At 36.5% G+C, this 23,176-nt stretch overlaps 1 protein-coding gene across 1 annotated transcript; it reads left to right on the top strand.

The window, feature by feature from the left end:
* Positions 1-7,241: 7,241 nt before the first annotated feature.
* On the top strand, positions 7,242-22,800 carry LOC106055035 (hornerin-like). Its single transcript, XM_056028022.1, has 5 exons — positions 7,242-7,309; positions 8,286-8,366; positions 15,391-15,552; positions 18,918-19,138; positions 20,302-22,800. Exons 3-5 carry the CDS (start codon positions 15,396-15,398, stop codon positions 22,672-22,674), a joined length of 2,751 nt encoding a protein of 916 aa, XP_055883997.1. The 5' UTR covers positions 7,242-7,309; positions 8,286-8,366; positions 15,391-15,395; the 3' UTR covers positions 22,675-22,800.
* Positions 22,801-23,176: the final 376 nt, after the last annotated feature.

Below are 23,176 nucleotides of genomic sequence, written 5' to 3' on the forward strand. Positions count from 1 at the left end.
GACTTTGTATGTGTGTTTTGTGTTTGTGTTAATGGGGAGGGTGGGGGGAGGCGGAGATTAGCTGACAACTACAAAATTTTAACAACATACAAATCATTATACATAGATTCTATGTCTTTTAAAGACAATTCAGATCAATTGAATGATAAAAACTTGAGAGATGAAAATTCAATCATTCAGAGTTCTTCTGTTGATTTTTAGTGGCACCCGAAAGGGGAAAAGATGCTAGTAGTTTTGTGTGGCCTGTCCGTCCGTCCCGTTTAGATCTCTAAAACTAGAAGAGAAAATGAAAGTCTGACATCATGATATTTTAGATCATTCAAAGTTCTGATGCAACGCTACTTTTTTCTTTTCTGAAAGCAAAAAATCTAATTTTTTAAAATCAATTATGCAAGCAGTTTTTTAAAATAAAAATACACCATTTTTACAACTATTCACTATTAATAGTAACACACATTGGAGTCTTTTTAGTAATGAAAGTAATACTCTGCCATTTTTTAAACACATTTATACAAATGGTTTAAGATTTTTGGTCAAAAAATATTTTTTTTTACAATTGTATTGCTGAGTTATGTAAGTTCTGTCATACTACATTTACAAAAAAAAAAAAGATGTTAACTTTTTTAAAAAGAGAAAATCTATTTACCATGCAAATAAGTTGGACATAATTTAAAACAACAATTAATAAGTAGTTTTTCATATTATCGCGTGAACAGCAGAGCTTCCACACTACCATGTAATACAAAACTAAAGACACTTTTTTTTCTTTTTTTTTTTTTTTTGCGGAAATGTTTTTTTTTTCATTGAGGCTTTGAATAAGAGATTGACCATTACAAAACAATTAGATCAATTAGATGCTCATTATAAGACATCAGTTTGGCCAGGTTCACATCTAACTTCACATTCACTTTCACCTATCCCTTGGTCCGCTGGATCTTTGGGGTACCACAAAGGATCTATCTACTTTCTTTCTCCATTCTTCTCTGTTATTTGCCTTTGAATATTGAAAACTGCCTTTTTACCTGCCTAGGTGGACCACTTCGGGTCCGATTTTGAGTTTGTGTTGCCACACAAACTGTGTTTGTAACCTTGTTTCTTCTTGTCAATCAGCTTTCCTCATCATAGATCGATGGTAAAAAAAAAAAAAAATAATTGAATGAGTCTTAATCTGTCATCTTGGGACTCGAAGGCATGCGGCGCAGAGCCGCTCTTAGGCCACTGCAACTAATGCGGCCGCGGTGGGCCCCACACTTTCATTGGCCCCGTTTCGACCTTTATAAATGGCAACAATTGCATTGACGAGTTGTATCTAGATCCCCCAAGGTTAGTTCATTTATTTGTCTAGATTGGCAGTAATTTTTGTCAGTGGGCCCGTTTATGATTATGTCTAGATTAATTTATTGAAGAATGACTTTAACAGCCATCTGTATAATAATGTAAATGTGTATTTTTGGTTGTTGTTGTTGTTTTCATTTGAATTTATTAAAATAAAGAATTGATTTAACATTTCATAAATAATTGTTTCATTTTTAAGCTTGATATGTAAGGTATGGATAAAATAGTCAACCGGCTATGAACTAGTCAACAAAATTTGGTCAATGGAAACTTATCCCGGTGAGTGGTTAAAAAAAAAAAAGAGCTTCAAAGAAAAAATAGATGTATCAATGTGAGGAATGGCGTAGAATCCCCTTGTTGTCGGCACCAAGCAGAATCTTGTGAATCTCCTAGGCCAGGAATTCTTAACTTGTGGGTCGAGACACCCTAGGGGGTCGAATAATCATTTGCCAGGGGTCACCTACGATCATCTAATTTATTTTTTTTTGGTCTTTTTTTTTCATTTAAATATCAATGTGAAGCTAGGTACTGAAACGAATGAATGATACATAGGCCCTACAGCCTACATATTGAACATCAATAAAAAGAATCATGTGGTATATAGAGGGATATAGAGGGATATTCAGTGGCGTAGCTACCAATGTGCGGGTGGTGCGGGCCGCACAGGGCACCAAAATTCCCCAAGTGTGTATTAATTTCCTATTTCCGTGAGCTTTTCAGTAAAAACGACTAATTGTATGGACACGAACAAACATAAACTACTGTATTTTAAACATGAACTAACGATTTATAAACTAGTCATGTAGCTATTTTGTTTCATCTCCTGGACAATTTCTTCCATACAATGTAATCTATAGAACAGTTTGAATCTAATTTACTAGATTTATTTCGGACACACGGTACATGTTGTTACTACACTGATCAATGCTTTGTAATATAAGGAAGAAGAAGAAGATAGACCAACCTTTTCTTAATTCATTGTTTAGTCCACTGGTTTAATCTAGATATAGAGTTTACAAATATATTACTAAACACTAGCTTTAAATAATTGTCTTAGTTTATTCCTTTCTTTATGATTCTTTATAGTTTAATTTTGGAAATAATTCTATTGTAATGTCAATATTTTTAAATAAGCTAACCTTTGTTTTTTTTTAACTAACTAGTTAATTGTGATGCTGTAGCGTAAACATAATGATGAATAGTGCTCAAGACTGACTAGTCTGGCTGGCGCCTCAAAACCCTTTTAAGCTCAGACGGAGAAATCAGCATCTCTGGTTCTGTCCGGTCTAGGTAGATGGATTCAATGAGTGGTGGAGGTTATCCCCGAAAATACAAAAACATGAGACCAGCAGAGCTCACATTCAGTCATCGCTTGCTTGGAGGGAACTTGAAGTTTGCCTGAGAGTAGGGAACAGTATTGACAACAAGGCCCAAGATTTGATTATACAAGAGACGAAAACCTGGAGAGTTAGTAAAATTACTATCAAAGTACGATCCACTCTTGAGGGAGCATGTGCTTCGAACTAAGCTTTGTTCCAGACCGAATACATACATGTCTCCACAAATACAAAATGAATTTATTACAATATTGGGGGATCACGCTAAAAAGCAAATCATACAGAAAGTAAAACAAGCCAAATATTTCTCTATTATTTTTGACAGTACACCTGACATCTCAAAGCTGGATCAAACTTCCCAAATTTTACGTACGTTGTCATGGATATTGACGGGGTGCAGGTTCGTGAGTCTTTTATTGACTTCATCGACACAAAGGACAAGCATGCTGCTGGAATCGCTGAGATGATTCTAGAGAAACTGCGTTCGGATGGCTTATACATAATGGACTGCAGGGGTCAAGGCTATGATAATGCTGCGGTCATGAAAGGTCAAAACTACGGTGTCCAAAAACGTATTCTAGAAGTCACTATTCATCGCCTGCTTAAACCATTCTCTTAATTTAGCAGAAATTCGAGCTGCTGAAGCTGAAGTCAATTCGGTAACATTTTTTGATACACTGGACCGTTCACACTCTTTTTTTCTCAACTTCAACACACCGCTGGGATATCCTCATCAAAATAACCGGAACTAGCCTTAAACGTTTAGTTGAGACCCGCTGGAGCGCCAGAGGAGAAGCCTTCAAGATGTATTAACTGAAATTAATGATGCACAAGTCTACCTTCAAAAACAAGGATTGTCTATTCAAGACTGCTCACTCAATCTAAAAACATTAGAGGCATTTTTAAGTAGTAATCGAGAGGACATCGCTGAAGCCAGCATTACCTTTGCCGAAAGCGTGTGTTCAGATCTGAGAATCAGTACAGAACCTCAAAAACGCGTTAGCCATAAGAAAAAGATGCCTGGTGAGAAACGTGACGACTCTGTACATACACACAAAGAAGAGCTATGAAGGGAAATTTATTCTACCTTGGACAGGATTGTTCAAGAAATAATCATCCGATTCGAGCAACTTCATGATGTAGCAGATAGATATGAATTTTAGTCGCCTTCCCAGCTATTAAATCCTCAGGTCGAAATCAATTTCGACGATAGTACTCCTAGCGAAATTGATAAAAACGAATTTCTGCTGGAGCGAAAGAGGCTTCAACGAACTTCCAAAACAAGGACCTGTTGAGCTCTTGAATTTTATAAAAAATTCAAGCTAGATGATTCAGTCCAGAATATCGTCATCATGATTCATGATCATATTTTTGACTATTGCGGTAAGCGTCGCTAAATGCAAGAGAAGTTTTTCCAAACTTGAACTGGTCAAGAATTTTTTGCGATCAACGATGACAAATTTAAGACTCACTAATTTGGCCATTTTGTCCATTGAACAAGAGCTGGTTGAAAAAATTGATTTCGATAAAATTATTGATACTTTTGCCAGCAAGAAAGCACGTAAAATTCATGTGTAGTATGTTTATGTAAAAGTGATATTTTGAATTAACAATATTTGATTAATGAATACATATTATTTTGAACAAAAAAGTAAGGTTTTGCAATGTTATTAATTAGTTAGTTTTTTGTTGTTGTTTTTTTTTTTTGGGGGGGCGGGCATCAAGATGAGGTACCGCACCAGGCATCATATACTCTAGCTACGCCACTGGGGATATTACTCAGGCTAGGAGGGTACAAAAATAAATCATGAAAAGAGTTGAAATTACCAGCTGCCAAAGACAATATTCAAGTTATGAATGGAGTCGAATTAGTAACTGAATTTATTGCGTTTTTTTTTTAAAAATCTTATGGCACTGTTCACAGGATAATAGTTTTGCTGATATGATCCATCATGTAATTCAAAAAATGATATATTTTACATTTGCAATATTTAGCATTCAGCTTGATGAATTCACAGAGGTTGCAAATAGTTCACAATTACTGGCTAGCAGGTTGTCAACGACGACTCTATATTTTGCAAACCTCTTTTAAAAAAAAAAAAAATTTTTACAAAACAGGTTTCTCCAGTTTGCAAGTTATCTAGTCTAAATTAAAAAAAAAATAGACTTGATGCTGAAGATGATATTCGTTGTGGTCTTGCAAAGACTGTCCTGAGAATTCCTGATCAGGTGAAACAGAAATACGATTAACCTTTGTAATGACCTTACCATGTTTGCAAATTTTATACCAACAATATTTTTGAAAACAATGTCGTTTACTGTGTCAATTTTTAGTACGTTTTCCATGCTTAGCTGTACATTTCAAATGGTCACTTAAATTATGCATCAATGAAAATCATTGTAACTTAAGCACATATTTATTTTGCACTAAATACAATTACATAAAGCTTTTGCCATGTGTATACATCATACATGTAAAATTTGATTATGCCATTAACAAAATCACTTTTAGGGCCTATGAACGAAATAAGTTTTACCTCTGGGGCTTTCCGCCTAGTGGAGAATCTACAAGGGGGCTCACCGAGCTTAAAAGGTTGAGAACCGCTGTCCTAGGCTCTCTTTACAACATTCGTTGTTTTGTCCGTATTAACAGAGAAAATAGCTGGACATTAACATGGCGTCACTAGGCTCGATGTGACCCGGTGTAGACAATTCGTGCTGTCCATTTTAAAACCCCACCACCAAATGTAAAGATGTTAAGAGTATAAATTCTCTCGTTAGTTTTCTAGTCTTCTTTATTGCAAGAGTAGGAGAGAATGTCGAAATGAAAGGATTGATACACAACTTTAGATACGCATCCATTTTTTTCTTTGTTAATAACATACTAACATTGTAGATTATTGAATGAACAATGGACCTCATTCACCAATCGTAAACAAACAACATTTAGCCACGTAATTTTTATAGAAGAGATAGAGAATCACGTGGCTAAATATTGTTTGTTTACGATTGGGGAATGAGGCCCATTATTAAATATATTTAATTATCAACTTGTTATTTTGAGAATACTAGTTTTGAGCTTACGTGACTTTCATTTATATAAAGTTTGACCACCTTAATATCGGTCAATAGATATTCAAACGTTTAGTGTACTCTTGTGTATTGAAAACTAGTATTACACACCGGCTACGCCCGTTTATTTGTTCCAGGGCTTAATATATATATATTAATATATATTTCTTCATATTTAAAATGTAAATGCCCTCAAGTTAATTCTCTCCCATTAATACACATGTCCTGTGAATTCTTTTTTCTGTTACTTAGCAGTGAGACGCCCCCCCCCCTTTTTCCAAGTTTTTGTTAAAAAAATTCGAATGTCTGTTCCCCCTCCACCATCCGCCTTGAAAAAAATAGTTCTACACACAATCTTTCCTATTCTTTGGTTTATCAGTACTTTATAGAAATATTTATTTGGCTCTGACGCTGGACATTATTTCTTATAGAATCCATTTGAAATTGTCGACAGAGTTGAGCCGAATGCTCTTGAAACTCTAGGCCAGCAGAAAGAACAAGAGCTTCCTTCAGCCGGCCTGTCCGAACAAGTACTCTGTTTAGGAAAGGTCCAAACAGGTATCTATATTTCACACCTCTATTTCCAGTGACTGTGAGCTTGGGACGTTTGGGCTAGAGATGAGGCCGAAGACCGAGTAAACCGGGGAACCCCAACATTTTCACTTCTCTTTATCACGTTAACATTAGGGTACCCACTAATAATAAAAATGTCCTTTGTGGAATGGTGTATGTTTTTTAGCATTGTTGTAGATGCTCTTTCAATCCACGATCTGTGAAATGAAAGTGCTCTCATACTGTTGATATAGATATAGTAGATGTTTAAAATATATGTATACCAAAATGCTTATCAATACAAAAAATTGCTTATAATATTTTGAAAGGAGCACTTAGATAAGTAAGTTTACATTCAGAGAAACAATCTTTTCCCCTTAAAACGTATGAATGAAGAGAGACCAATCCTTGAGGAGCAACCAATGTAAAAAAATGTTCATCCTTGATTACTTTATATGTATATGTATATATATATACATATAAAGTAATCAAGGATGAACATATATATATATATATATATATATATATATATATATATATATATATATATATATATATATATATATATATATATATATATATATATATATATATATATAAGTTATCACGAATAACAATAACATACAGTCAGTGTTCCACTAACGTTTTTTTTTTCTATTTGAAGGCGGCTAATCTCCTTTAATTAAATGTTTAGACAATTAGATGTGTGTATCTAGGTATTTAGGTCATGTCAAGTTGCGTTGACCTAGACCTATGCTATCTGGTCCATTTATATATAGATATATATTTTTTTTTCCTGTTCTTATAAATTACTTACGTATTTGAAGTTTGTTTGAATTCAGGTCGTTCAACTTCTTTGTTTTCAATAAATGCATAAATAATCGATCACGTAACATTTACAGACATCCTTTTCCTTCAGCACCCACCTCTTTCTTAACTGGTCCACACAACTGATAAGATTATAGCATGTTGACAAAGTGAATGGCATGAAATTGCGCCAAACAAAACGATAGGTAAAATATTTCTAATTGCACAGATTTATTATTGTCCGTCTGGATCTATTACAAATTATATAAAATGTTGTTTTTTTACAAAGTATTTTTAAAATATTTTTCTTGTGTCAACTTATGAGCATTTTGAGTGTAGGCACCTTTGGTGGAGGCTTTGTTCTTATAAAGTACAGACGTTACTTTAAAAAAGAAGATGATTACGTCCTGAGTATGCATCTAGTCATGCATAATAACCAATGACTTAAAATCTCCAAAGTCACTGGTTTTCCTGGCAGGATCAGGTAACCCATTCCACGCTTTAAAAACACCATGGAAGAAGGAGTATTTGTAAAAATTTGTCTCAGCTTATAAAACGAGGAATGTGCCTTTATTATTGTGTCTTTCTGAGTATTTTATTACATTTTGTTTTTGTATTTGAAGATTGTATTGTTCAGTGCTTTATGTATAGTTGCTACTTTACATTTCCTGTCTTCTCGTCTGAAGGCTTTCTAAATTTAATGATTTTACTTTAAGGTGTTACTCTAGTCAAACGTGAATATTCATTTGTCATAATTCTCACTGCTCTATTTTGTGTCTGTTCCAGTTTCTTAATATTCTCTTGAGCTGAGAAACAAAGGATGCTTATTCTATTATTGGCCTAACCAAGAGTCCTACACCGTCCTACTCTTCCTTTTTTTTTATACTTCAGTTATTTTAGTTTCTGTTGTTGTTGTTGTTTGTTGTTGTAATTTCCCAAGAGACCACTGCGCTTCTAACGACCGAATTCTCTATACTCAACTGGATTTTAATAATATTGGTCTTTTCCTAAATAGTTTTTTTGTTAACTAAAAAAAACCCAAACTGTCTTGACAATGTGGCTGTATAGCATCAGTGTTTTATACAGAATTAAGACACGCTGGGTTTTAATTAAGTTAGCCTATTGTTCAAACGCTTCCTTTGTTGATCAATGCTGACTTAATACTGAGTAACTCACACGTAGACTATCGCTGACCTGCACGACATGAGAGATCTTCTCTTCTACATCAACTCTCTTGAAAACTGAAGTGAACATTCTAGAAAGGTTAGTACAGATAGCATAATTGTAACCTAATTAAACACTAGCCCTGCAAACAAGAAAACAAACGACCATAGTTCTGTAGGAACACTACTTTGGCAGAACTAGATTTTTTTTTTCTGTTACAGCAGTGATTCCCAAAGTGGTCTATATAGACCCCCAGGTGTTTATAACAACTTCCAAGGGATCTACGGAAGTGAAAAACTAAATTGAGGCTCAATGACCTGTAAATGGGGGTATACGATAGAGGGTCTTATTTAAGCATGTTGAGACTTTAAACTGTATTTCTCATCGAGGGCCATTAATGAAATTAACTCATGCAGATAGACGAGTTGTACCTTAGTTAGTCCTTTGAATATTAACCATGTTACTAAAATGCATATTTTTTTTCATTTTAAAATTTAACAACTTTTTAAAATTAGCTTAATTGTATGTACATAAAAGTAATCTTGTACATGGCCAAGTCTTCAAAGAACTGTAGCAAGTTAAGTGTTGGTTATTAGAAATATGGCTTCATTCCTTCTTTGTCAAAGAAACCATTTCATTTGTGTTTTTTTATGTAACAAAGTTTGAAGTTAGGCTGCTATGAAACCATCTAAGCTGGAGCATTATTTGAAACAATGCTAACACGATAAAATAGATTAAAATTTGAAATACTTTCAAACACTCCTTAAGTTCAAAATACACATTCTGTGGAAAAAGTGTTCTATTAAGCACATGGGCGTAGCCAGGATTTTTTTTCGGGGGGGGGGGGGTTGGGGGGGATTTTTTTCTCCCCCTCCCCCGATCCCCCCCCCCTCCCCGCGAATTTTTTTATATGTATTTATGTGTGTGTGTGTGTACATAATCTTTATTGCATTATAACCCTTCATTCTTTCGGAAGACGTTTATTGTGCCCTAGAATAGGTTCTTCCTGGAGTTAGTGGAAAAATTGTAGATTCCCCGCCAATACTAGCAAGGGGGTCTGCAAGCCCCGCCGCTAAGCACTATTTCTGATATTGAAAGCCAACAAAATGCATATTCTGAGGTATCTACAGTGCATTTTCCTGCTATTAAAAAGTTTTATTTCAAAAACCTAATGTGCTATTCTTACTGTCTTAGACCCTCCCGCGCCGTTTGGCGCATTTGCCGTCAAGCTGTTTCCATTAAATTGTAGATTCCCTGCCATTACTAGCAATGGGGTCTGGGAAGCGCTAGCGCGGGGCGAAGCCCCGCCGCCAAGCACTATTTCTGGTATTGAAAGCCAACGAAATGCAAATTCTGAGGTATCTACAGTGCATTTTCCTGCTATTAAAAAGTTTTATTTCAAAAACCTAATGTGCTATTCTTACTGACTTAGACCCTACCTCGCGGTTCGGAGCATTTGACGTCAAGCTGTTTCCATAAAAATCTGTCACTGGAAATGTCTGAAGCCTCTTCCCACCTGCCATGAGGACCTCAATGAATGAGTGGCGTCAAGTTATACTAGGATATCATTGCAACTCTTCTTATGCGTAATTCATTTTGTCGGAGAACATGTCCCGCAAACCTCATGTGTCGCTCTCTCACAATCTTACTAAGGGGTCGACTCCCAGTTCGGCTTAGGATTTCTTTGATTTAAAGCCGATCTTTATAACTGACTCTTAAAATCTGTCTTAGCCATCTTTGTTGAGCCACATTTAGTGTTTTTCAATTTCGGCAGATGACTATTCACTGCAGTTTATTAAAGGAGCCCTGCCACTGGTAAAAATGTGTAACCTCTCTTGAATACGCTCTTGGAATTAAGTGACTGTAGTTTGCTTTAGATTTTATATGGAAAAGAGAAGTTTTATTGTCAAAATCATCTGTTGGGGGTTTTCCACCTAAAAATGCTCTGTAGGGGGATCTTAAACTCAAAACCATCTGGAGGGGTTTTAAACTTTAAACAAACGCCATCTGCAGAAGAGGGGTTTAAACTCAAAACCCCCGATTGGATTGGCTATGCTCAAATAATTTTAGTGTGTAATTTGCTTTTTTTTATATTGAAGAGGTATTTTTAGCATTAAACCCCTCTGAATGGGGGTTCAAACTCAAAACCCCTTTTGGCAACGCTCATAGCTATTTGAGTGCGTAATTTGCTTTTTTTCTTACACTGAAGATGTATTTTTTAGCCTCAAACCCCCCTGGCGGGGTGTTTAAACTCAAAACCCCTTAGGCTGCGTTCATAGATTTTAGTGTGAGTAATTTGCTTTTATTTAGGCCTATATTGAAGGGGTACTTTTTAGCTTCAAACTCCACTGGAGGGGAGTTTAAACTCAAAACCCCTTTGACTACACTCAAAACATTTTGAGTGTATAATTTGCTTTGTTTTTATTATTAAAGAGGTATTTTTTACCTTCAAACCCCGCTAAAGTGGGGTTTAAACTAAAAACTAAGTCAAAACCCATTTAGCTACGCTCATAACATTTTGAGTGCGTAATTAACTTTTTTTTATATTGAAAAGGGGGATTATCGTAAATTTTGGAGGGGGTTTTAAAATAAAAATCTTCCTTAACTGTGCTCTTGGAATTAGGGGATTTTTGTTTTGTTTTGTTTTATAGAAGAGTGGGGGAGTGGGTTAACTGCACAAACCCCAAGTAGGGGGTTTAAAACTCAAAACCCCTAGTAGGGGGTTTTAAACTCAAAACCCCTGGTTGGGGTTTTTAAACTCGAACCCCCCTGGTAGGGGGTTTTAAACTCAAAACCCCCTGGTAAGGGGTTTTAAACTCAATACCCCATTGGTTGTGCTGGGGCAATTGATGGTTTAGTACTAAAATCTCACCTAAAATAAAGAAAATCAAAGCAAAAAATCATTCACTAAATTCCGATGGGGGGGGGGGATTTCATTTCGGGGGGGGGGGGGTGAACCCCCCCCCCCACTGGCTACGCCCATGTTTAAGCATCACAAAGGAAAAGAGGGACTATCATACATTTTGATTCCCTTTAACGAAACTCTACCCTGGCAGTGCCATAGAATGACAATTAATTCAATTCAATATTCTATTTGTCTTGGTGGAGATAGGGTTGTGGTTGTTAATATTTTGTAGTTCATAGCTTATGATATTTTTGCTGAAAAGTTATACGAGATTGTACGTAGTAATACTAATAATATGAGATCCAAAATGTGTATGTTTTCTTACTATTGGGATGTAGACTAACAGAGATTCATGAAAAAATATGAAAGCTGATAAGTTGATGGACCTCATTCCCCTATTGTGAACAAACAAGATTTAGCCACGTAGTTCTCTATCTTTTCTATACAATTTACGTAATCCATAAAGGCTGTCATGTGATACGTTTTTTTCCCTATTGTTTTATTAATATTATCACGTGGCTAAATGTTGTTTGTTTACGATTGGTGAATGGGGTCCATTAACTTATTTTTTTCCCATGAACATCACATAGGAATATAGGCTAATAAATAAAAAAGTATTTAATAATACTATAATATTAATATGGATATGGCAAAATATGTAGGTCACAGCTGGGGCTGCGCAGCCACGGGAAATACTGCGATCCTCACTAATCTTCGGACTCGAAGACAAGCCTTATTATTCAATATTAATTACCCTTGGAATGTAATACCTAGCTAAAATATCTACAATAATTTTATTTTTGGGTGCCTCTCTGCGTGTGCCCCCCCCCTCAACTTTGAGCGAGGCGCCGGGGCATCGTGCCCCCCTTGCCCCTCTCACAAAACCTCTGCTAGGGAGTTTGCCTTATTTCTTCTCTGCACCGACAACTAATCGTGGGGAGTACTAGTTGACAGGGGCGGACTGGCTATATGGGCAAACGGTACCAAATGGGCCGGTCTGGTCGCGAACAAAGAAAAAAAATTCAATGCAGACAACTTAAAAACAAAAGTGACAGCAGCAAGACACAAAGGCCTGAATATGTTTTCCTTTTTTTGTAAATTATTATTAAAATTAATTTTGTTTGAAATTCAACAAGAATATAATTTTAAGAATTACTCAAACTCAGTGTACGTATTTAACTATTATCATTTGTAAAACGTTAGACCGTACTTTCTGCTATGCACGAGCGGCATGGCCTTCAACACTACTTTGATGTCTTCGATACTGTGTTTGGCCTGATCATTTTGCTGGTCGGCATGGGCCTTTGATGGCAATCCCATTTTTGTTTTGCTCCTTCCCTCCCCCGTTTTTTAATGGTTCCATGAAAGTTAACGAAAAAGAGGGATGGGAGAGGTTAAGTTAGAAAACATTGATATAACGCGGCAAAAGGGGAGACAATTAGCTCTTTAACAAAACTTAATAGACACACAGCCGCGAAATTGCAAACCATCCAACTTATTCATAGTTCAATATGGGTATAAAGCTCTACTTTCTGCGATTTGAAAAGAAAAAGTAAGTTTCTATTTGTTTATTTTTAATAACATAGATCTAAAAATACTACACTTAAAGCTTACAAAAAAAATATTATTTAATTAAAATATAAATCTACATCTAAATCAATCCAATACCGTTATGATTAATGGCTAACTTGTGCTTAGTATGAAGTCATTAATAATTAAAATTGTTGCAGTAATTAAAATAATTTATATAGCGTTGTCACATCCGATATTTAATGAAAGGAGATTTAGAATCATTTATATTTTAAATAATATATTCATATGCAAATCGTGTTTTTGAGAATGTACTAGGACGAAGCAAGAGCTTTTCACATTTAGAAGTACCTCTCTAACCGATCTGCTTTCTCTTACCTTTTAAAGGAATATATATATATATATATTGCATTGGGTTTTATGTCTCCTCGTGTGGCTGGTGAGACCTATGTGAGCCCGGAATGTTCGGCCGCACACTAGGCAGGTTATTCCAGCTGGAGCTATTGTCATTGGCCTTGCTTTTCTTCTCTGGCGTTTTTCTTCTGCCAGCATTGTTCTCTTTTCCTCAGCAACCTATGCGCCGGTTTTCACAGCGCGACGTCATGATTCTCTGTCATGTGCCTCTGTCTCCCAGGTGGCTGGGTCAATGCTGAACGCCTTCAGAGAAGCTTTGAGGGTGTCCCTGAAGCGCATTCTTTGACCACCTTGCGAGCGCTTTCCTTCGCCTAGTTGGCCATACAAGAGTCGTTTAGGGATGCGGTGGTCTTCAATTCTAAAGACGTGTCCTGCCCATCGCAGCTGGGACTGCATCAGGATTGTGTGGATGCTTTGCAGACCCGCTCTTTGAAGGACTTGAGTATCTGGTATTTTGTCTTGCCATTTGACATTCAGTATTTTTCACAGACATGTCATGTGGAAGTGATTCAGTTTCTTTGCATGTTAACTGTACACTATCCATGTTTTTGAGGCATAGAGCAATGTAGGGAGGATGACGGCTCGATAGACCCCTAGTTTTGTATTTGTGGTGATATCCCTTTAAAGGAATGGGTTGCCTGAGTCAGCCAGGAAAACCAATGATTTAGCATATTTTAAGTCACAGATCAACATACAGGACTAGATTTTTTTTGAAGAAACGTCTGTAATCTATAAGTAATACCAAAACGTTTGAAACTCATTAAAGCTGCTATTGTAGTGTTTATAGTTTTGAGACTACATACATGTATAAATAGAATACATTATATAAGCCTACGAAAGCATACATCCAGTTTTCGATGCGTTATCAAACTTTATATATTTTGAATAGAATTAGGCTTACACCTATGATAAAACACATGGGCGAAGACGAGAGGGGAGGAGTTCAAACCATCACTGGCCTCAGACCTCATTGTCTGAAAGGGAAACTTTACTTACTTCCTCAGTGCAGCCAACTTAAGCAAACTACAGTCACCAAATTTCATGAGCGTAGCCAAAAGGGGTTTGTGGTTCCCCCCCCCCCTTTTAATACAAAACTAAATCATTTTACCATTTTCTACCAGACGCTGGACTCCAGTTAATAGAAGATTTAGTTTTTGATTTTTTTTAGCGGAAGAGTAGCAGGCTAATTGCACTGTAGATACCTCAGAATATGCATTTTTTAAAGCTTAAAATAACGGAAATAATGCTTGGATCCGGGGCTTAGAGCGCTCCCCCAGACTCCCTAGTTGTCCCTTGGCGATGTGTACTGCCTTTCACTTTTTATAGGAAGAGAGTATTCTAGTGTAGAAAAAACGTTTAAAAGAATGAAAGATAAGAATGTAATGAAGATTAATTACATACACACACACACTAATATATATATATATATATATATAAATTGCGGAGGGGGTTTAAAATCCCCCCCGCCACACCGAAAATATATGACATGCCATTTATGGGCCGGTTTATATGGTAATGCCCGGGCCGATTTTGATACCCAGTCCGCCCCTGCTAGTTGATGACAAAGTTAATCATTTCTTTTATCTTCACCTCGAGAGTTTTTCTTACGTTGTTTGACAATCTTGCTAAATCAGCATACACGACTAGATCAAAACATGCATATTGCTATGACCATTTTTTAAATATCATTTGCAGGATTATATGTAATTTAAATGATTATATTTACATAACGCACTCACCACACTCTGTCTGTCTGTCTGTACGGTTAAAAGGTTTGTACACGTTATCACTCCCAATCTCGGTTGAAATTTTGCACATTTCTTTTGCCTGACAACACAAGACTCAATAAAAAAAATATTAGTTAATTAATACTTTTGTTTGGTATCTTGAATAAAGGAAAGAAATCTTACTTGACAGATGTGGTGGTAAAAGTTGAATTAGTTACCTTGAGGACCAATATATCCCTTGTTCCATTCCCTTTCCACAACTTATCTAGATAAATGATATGATCATAGCGCATTGATAAAGCTAAACGCCAAACAAACACAATTTTAAAAATATTTCTAATTGCGCAGATTTATTATCTCTAGTTCATGTACACGTAAAATTACATGGCCGATCCAAACTAATTGATACAATTACAATAAATATAATTTTATATATGTTTTTTAAAAGTATTTTTACAAAAGGTTTTCTTGTTTCCTTTTCAAGACAATAAAACTTCCATTAAAGGCCCACCCATTGGTAATAATATTTTATTTTTGGTATGCACAGGAGATATGAAAGCGATTCTTTTAGCACTAATTGTGTTGGTTGTGTTGTTCATCACTCCGGCTACTTCTGAATGGAACCAAGAAGCCAGAGACTACATCGTGGAAATTCATAACGACAGAAGGAGAGGAGAAAATGGATGTTTCATGTACAAAATGGAATACGGTTAGTAACTCAATCTAGCCTAATACATAAAATAACATGAAGAACAGGTATTCCTAATAGTTCGTTACTTAGATGTTGATAATTTTGAAATAAAAGAGTCTTTCATTGGTTACTTTGACATTTTGAAACCCGATGGACAAAATTATGAAGAACTTGTTTTGACAACTCTTTGGACTGGATTTTGAACTATGCAGAGGTAAAACCTAAGATAACGCTGCCACAATAGGTGGCCGTCTGACTGGCCTGCAGAAACGTCTTTTATACATAAACCCATGGGCAAGATGTCTGAACTGTGATAAACACTCTCTCAACCTGGCAGCTCTTCATTCTGCAGTAATAGTCACCTTTTTTTTAAAACTGTAAATGAATTCTTCAACTTTTTTTCCAATTCACCCCAGAGATTGGCCAAACTGAAATAAGCTGGAGCCTGGAGTTTAAAAAAGGAGAGAAATACAAGGTAGTCCGCAAGGGAAGCTACGTCGGCAGTTTCCTTGCATCTCGACAAAATCATCAAGCTGTTAGAGAAACTTTCTGAATCAACAACTGAAAGAATGAACACTAGAAGCACTGCACATAATCATGCAGTGGAAAATTATGAATTTTTTGCTTATTTGTAATTCTGATCAAATTTCCTGCGCCAAATCAAAATAGTTAAGAAGAAACTACAAAAGTCTAGACGGCTCATACGGGAAAGTGCTGAAGAAATTAAAACCCTTTCATGTTTCTGCAAAATGATGAGAAACTGACGAAACTGATCACCCAATCCATCGAAAGAGCAAAAAGAAGGTAGTGAATGTTATGGATTTTCTGTAATAAAAACAACCAGAAGAAAGAAAAGAAGACTTGATGGGGAGTTCTGATGTAGGACTGTCAATAGAGCTGCAATTCAAAGGTGTTGCAACAGAAGTGCTGGACAGACTTTATATGGAGATGAAGGACAGATTCCAAAGGCTGGAAAACCATGTGGACACCTTTGAGTTTCTTTTTGAACCAACACACCTTTTGGAGAATATGGATGATGACATGCTGATGAAAAACTGTAATTACTTTTTCCTGTTTGTATGATGAAATACAGGGAAAATCGCTTGTTCGATGATGTCATTGATGCACGAGTACTTTTCATCAACAAATCAGTGCCACAATCACCAATTGACATTTTGAGGAAGCTGGCTTTATATGGTAATGATGTGTGCTCAAACCTTGCAACCTCCATTCGAATACTGCTAACTCAGGCCACTTCCATTGCGTCATGTTCAAGTTAATCAAAAACTATCTCATTAGCACAAAGACGCTAGAAAGGCTTATCATGGCTCTAATGTCAGTGGAGTCATAAATACTAGACACTATCGATGTAGATGATGTTATAGATGCCTTCGCTTCACAGAAAGCACGACGTGAAGCGATATGAATTGAGATTTGTCACTTGTGCCTTTTTTAACCAATAAACAACGATATTATTCATTTAAAGAGTCTAAATGACTATTTCTTTGTTAATTTTACTGATATACTGAACCAATTTGAATGTAGGGTTATATTTTTATGAAGTACATTATCTCATGTCATGATGTCGAATGTCAAAATGCTAAGGGACCTCCAAAAGAGGTCAATCTCCCCGGGCCCCCAAATCCCTAGCTACGCCCCTATGTGCGGGGTTGAGATTATAACACGATAATCCTATCATCAGATTGAATTAAAGAACTTCTGACACCAATAACACTTGATCCAGAATCACGTAAAATAGACACTTTTTTTATTATTCAATAATCCTTCTTCAAATCGTAATTTTCCTACTGACGTTTTCCTTAGTTTCGTATTAACATAAGACAGTTTCTTTCCTGCAGGGTGTAAAATATTCTATTTCTTCTGCCAGATTTGAATGACAACAATTGTGTAAATTACGTGAGCCCTTTAGTCACCTTTGTGCACATGTTTGCTGAACTTTCTTTTGCTTTTCTGTGTTTTCCTCTTAGTTATAATAAACAGTTAAATGATTCTATTATTTACTCCATCATAATATCCATAGCTCGCATCATTACATGTTCCTCTCCAATTTCCTCCATCCATTCTTCTTCCTCTACTACCAAACTACCTCTGTGACCAACCATATGAGACATTTCTTGCGCCCAACACATGTCTTGGTCCATCTTTAGTATATGTTACCTGCTTTGGTTTCGCTCCAACTCCAACCTCATAACATTCCGTTGACTTATGACCTATTTTTCCGCACCTGAAACATGTAATCACTTTTCTCTCACTAGCATAGTTCTGACCAGTAGCTTCAGCAGCTCCTGCAACATAAACAATTCCTTCCTCCTTACATAATGATCTCGTTACACCTGCAGTCTTAAAACCTTCAATCACTTGCAACATATCCTCCACACTTCCACGTTTACTTAGAATCAGCTGTCGATATACCTCTGCAGAAACACTCTCCAACAATCTGTCCGTTACAATCATATTCTTCACAATCTTCTACCGTCTCCTTTACCTCCGCCATCTTTAAATCTGCAACATAGCCCCTGAAATCATTTTCTTTTGGTTTGATTTGGTGAAACTTTTTCCGACATGCTTTAATGTCAGCTTGCCTCATTCAAATAATTTTCACTTCATCATAATTTTCCTGTTTAAATAAATTTTCCTGAAGCATGAAATTCTTGAGTTTAGCAGTCAATTTTTATGACAAGAGTAAGCCCAATAGTTCTTCTTAATGCAACACCTTGTTGCCACCGCCTCAAATAGAGTTAGAAAACCGATCAAATCCTCATCATCTTTCATATTCTGGAAACCCTTGTCCAACTTGTCTATTATATTTCTGTGTTTGTCCTGTATCCTTATTTCTCATTCTTTCTTATCAGACGTAACACCTTTCTTTAACTCCTTCTCCACAATACTTTCCTTAATCTTTGCCAACTCCAATCCTTCTTGCCTCCTTTTAGTTTCAACTGCTTCTCTTTCTTTCCATCGATCATGTTCCTCCTTCTTAAGTCTTTCTTCCTCAGCTTTCTGTTTCTCATATTCTTCCTTCTGTTCTTTCACATACTTCTGCAACTCTGTACCTGTAAAACCCAACGCCTGCCCATCTGCTATAAATTGTGAATTAACGGACAACATAGTATCCATCTTAAGAATCTCCAAACAATTTAAGTCACAAAGGTAAAAGCAGAAAAACAAATCAGAGCACAAGATATATAAGTAGCAAAAAAAAAAAAAATACACTTAGCTGTGCTTTCTCCTGCGAAGATAGACGCTGCCTCAGCACCAAGAAGGTAGAGTAGTGACGACACTACACCAATCGTCACAGTTGGCAGTTTAAATGTCATGCTTATTAATTAAAACATTAAAACTAAAAAAATGTTCTTCTACAGACATGGAGTTAGAGAGGAGAGCCAGAAATTGGGCTGAAAAATGTATTTTTAAACACGAGTATGCTGGTGACATAGGAGAAAATTTGGCATTTAATACCAGTAAAAATCCTGAAAAAGTAATGATAGAGAACTCTTGTTATAACTGGTTTATCGAAAAAGAAAAATACAGTTATGAAAATCAGAAGGATTGTAGTTCGACTGGGGCTTGTCACTACCTTCAGGTGAGTTCGGCAATAATGGTGCAACTATCTGTTCTCATAGTTATACCTAAAAAAAATTTCTTTCCTATTATTCTTGAGCTATTAATATTGCTTGTTCCAGATACCAGCTGTCCTGTTGACACTCATGGATATCATTTTTTTTTAGCATTTTCATATCAAAAGTAACATTTTTAAAACTAACAAACAATTCTTGATTCATGAAGCTGATGACACTTTTTTAGGAGAGATAATTTCGCTATAAAAAACTTAATGAATACTTTCTCCCTCATACACTAGGCAGTAAATGTTGACACTTTAAGCCATTATTTATTGTACCTAACAAAACACGAATCAATAACAAAAAATAATCTTAATTAGTCACTTAATTATTGCTAATGAATAATTTTGTTTGATATCGAGTATTGGTAGATATAGTGTAATGGTGAGTTCTTCCCCTCTAGATAAGCTTTACTTTTTTTTAAATGATTTTTATTATCTTGTTTGTTTATCTTGTTTCCTATTAGTCGGATTCCAAACTCTTCTTACAAAATTTATGTATTGGTGAACAGCAAGGCATTTCCGCCATCTGAATAAGTGAAAGAAGCTTTTAAAAATTGAAACAAGAACCTAAAATCGCTGCATCTCTCAACGATAGATCATAATAGACTTTAAACTAAATATGAAAATAAAATTCAATTGAGAATGCGACACATATAGAATAAATATATCAACATACATTTTAATCTTCTCATAAAAGTTCTTAGCACATATCATAATCCCTATGCCACAATAGTCTGTTTTTTTCTAGAATGCTAGTTCTTGCTGGCTTACTACTATCACAATTATTGTCTGGTACATGAGAAACTACTTTAGACTGTGCTGCATGTTGAAAACAGTTATCATCATCCAAGACATTCCCATCATAGACATCAGTGTCTTTCAAAATAAGTTTATTTGGCCAAATATGAAATCTATTGCGTATGTAGAATAAATCCTCCATTATCTCCCTTGATCTTATAAGATCTTGGAGATAGTTGTTCCGTGATCATTCCAGGATACCATCTTGTTTGACCTATTTTTGGTAATAAATAGTTTGCCCTAGATGGAGTTATGGTAGATCCCGAGCTTGCTTATCATATATATAAGATGGAAATAAATTATATTTCAACCTTTTTCATTTACAGATGGTATGGGGAAAAACAAATAAAATAGGCTGTTACAGTATCAGGTGTAATACACTTCAAGCTTTACGAAAAATTGTAGTTAACGGCTGGAATTTGGTCTGTTACTACTCTCCCAGAGGAAACTGGAAACGAGAGAAACCTTACGCCAAGGGATGCTCGAGGAAATGCAATGAAGGAGAAACAGAAGATGAAGGGCTTTGTATAGGCGCCGGCCAAGGGGGTGCTTATATAGTTAGTCACGAAACAGGTTTAGCTACAGGTTCCGAGAGCATGATCAAGCAAAACAGTCTTTTCCTAAGTTCTGGAGAAACATTTCAACATGATAATTTAGCTACAGGCTCTCAAAAAACATTTAACCAAATAGACTTGGTTGCAGGTTCTCCAGAAACATTTCCACAAGGAGGTTCAGCTACAGATTATAATGAGATAGTCGGCCAAGGAAGTATTCGTACAAGCTCTAGTAAAACATACAACCATGAAGGTTTAGTTACAAGTTCAGGCGAAACATACATCCCTGGAGGTTCAGCGACAAGTTTAGGCGAAACATACAATTATGAAGGTTCAGCTACAAGCTCAGGCGAAACATACAACCCTAGAGGTTCAGCTACAAGTTCAAGCGAAACATACAACTATGAAGGTTCAGCTACAAGCTCAGGCGAAACATACAACCCTAGAGGTTCAGCTACAAGTTCAGGCAAAACATACAACTATGAAGGTTCAGCTACAAGCTCAGGCGAAACATACAACCCTAGAGGTTCAGCTACAAGTTCAGGCGAAACATACAACCCTAGAGGTTCAGCTACAAGTTCAGGCGAAACATACAACTATGAAGGTTCAGCTACAAGCTCAGGCGAAACATACAACCCTAGAGGTTCAGCTACAAGTTCAGGCGAAACATACAACTATGAAGGTTCAGCTACAAGCTCAGGCGAAACATACAACCCTAGAGGTTCAGCTACAAGTTCAGGCGAAACATACAACTATGAAGGTTCAGCTACAAGTGCAGGCGAAACATACAACCATGAAGGTTCAGCTACAGGATCAGGTCAAACAAACAACCGTGTAGTTTCAGCTACAAGATCAGGTCAAACAAACAACCGTGGATTTTCAGCTACAGGCTCAGGCCAAACAAACAGCCGTGGGTTTTCAGCTACAGGATCAGGTCAAACAAGCAACCGTGGATTTTTAGCTACAAGTTCAGGTCAAACAAGCAACCGTGGATTTTCAGCTACAGGTTCAGGCCAAACAAACAATCGTGGATTTTCAGCTACAAGATCAGGTCAAACAAACAGCCGTGTAGTTTCAGCTACAAGATCAGGTCAAACAAACAGCCGTGTAGTTTCAGCTACAAGTTCAGGCCAAACAAACAACCGTGGAGTTTCAACTACAAGATCAGGTCAAACAAACAGCCGTGTAGTTTCAGCTACAAGATCAGGTCAAACAAGCAACCGTGGAGTTTCCGCTACACGTTCAGGCCAAACAAACAACCTTGGAGTTTCAACTACAGGATCAGGTCAAACAAACAACCGTGTAGTTTCAGCTACAAGATCAGGTCAAACAAACAACCGTGTAGTTTCAGCTACAAGATCAGGTCAAACAAACAACCGTGGATTTTCAGCTACAAGATCAGGTCAAACAAACAACCGTGGATTTTCAGCTACAAGATCAGGTCAAACAAACAACCGTGTAGTTTCAGCTACAAGATCAGGTCAAACAAACAACCGTGTAGTTTCAGCTACAAGATCAGGTCAAACAAACAACCGTGGATTTTCAGCTACAAGATCAGGTCAAACAAACAACCGTGGATTTTCAGCTACAAGATCAGGTCAAACAAACAACCGTGTAGTTTCAGCTACAAGATCAGGTCAAACAAACAACCGTGGATTTTCAGCTACAAGATCAGGTCAAACAAACAACCGTGTAGTTTCAGCTACAAGATCAGGTCAAACAAACAACCGTGTAGTTTCAGCTACAAGATCAGGTCAAACAAACAACCGTGGATTTTCAGCTACAAGATCAGGTCAAACAAACAACCGTGTATTTTCAGCTACAGCATCAGGCGAAACATTCAAACAAGGAGGTGCTCAAGGAAGTGTTGATCAAGAAACAGTCATACAAAGTGATTACGCCAGAGTTAATCAAGCTGGTGGAGACTGTGTCGACAAAAATGAAAACTGTGTCCTATGGGCCCAAGCTGGTCGATGTAAAGAAGATCACCAGTACCTGAAAGAAAATTGCAAAATGTCCTGTAACTATTGCGGAGATGCTGCTGCAGGTCAAAGAACTCAAAGCACCATAAGCTGCGAGCAAACCGATGAATATTGTGAAAAATGGGCCATAGCCAGACTGCAACGCAAAGACACCTGTCTCTAAAAAAATATATAAATATCAAACATATAAAGCAGAAATAAAATATCATGATACATAATTAAGTTATGGTTATTTAGTACGATATTGTCAGAATAAAAACAAATAACTTATTTCCGGAATAAATGAAAAGACAAGTATTATCATTTATTCAATTTTAAACAAAACATTATTTATAACTTTTTGTTTCTTTTCTAGTTTATTCTTACTACGTAGAACACACGCCGCATGAGAAAAAAAAGATTGATTGATTGATTGATTGATTGATTGATATACTTGGGAAGCGTGGTCGAGAGGCTAAGTACGCTTGAACTTGGCTTGGCTACCTATAAAGGGAGCTCGAGCTGCGACACCCGGACTCGAGCAGTTGTGTTTACTGAGCGCCTAATGGCAGCACGGAAAATCTTCTCTCTCCCCCCCCCCCTTTCGCCCCCAATGGTCCACAAATGAAATTAGACCATAGTGTTTTGAGCATGCTATAAGCATGAAAGTAGCGCTATATATTTTT

This window comes from Biomphalaria glabrata, chromosome 4 (genome assembly GCF_947242115.1).
Source record: "Biomphalaria glabrata chromosome 4, xgBioGlab47.1, whole genome shotgun sequence".
NCBI classification, from domain to species: domain Eukaryota; kingdom Metazoa; phylum Mollusca; class Gastropoda; family Planorbidae; genus Biomphalaria; species Biomphalaria glabrata.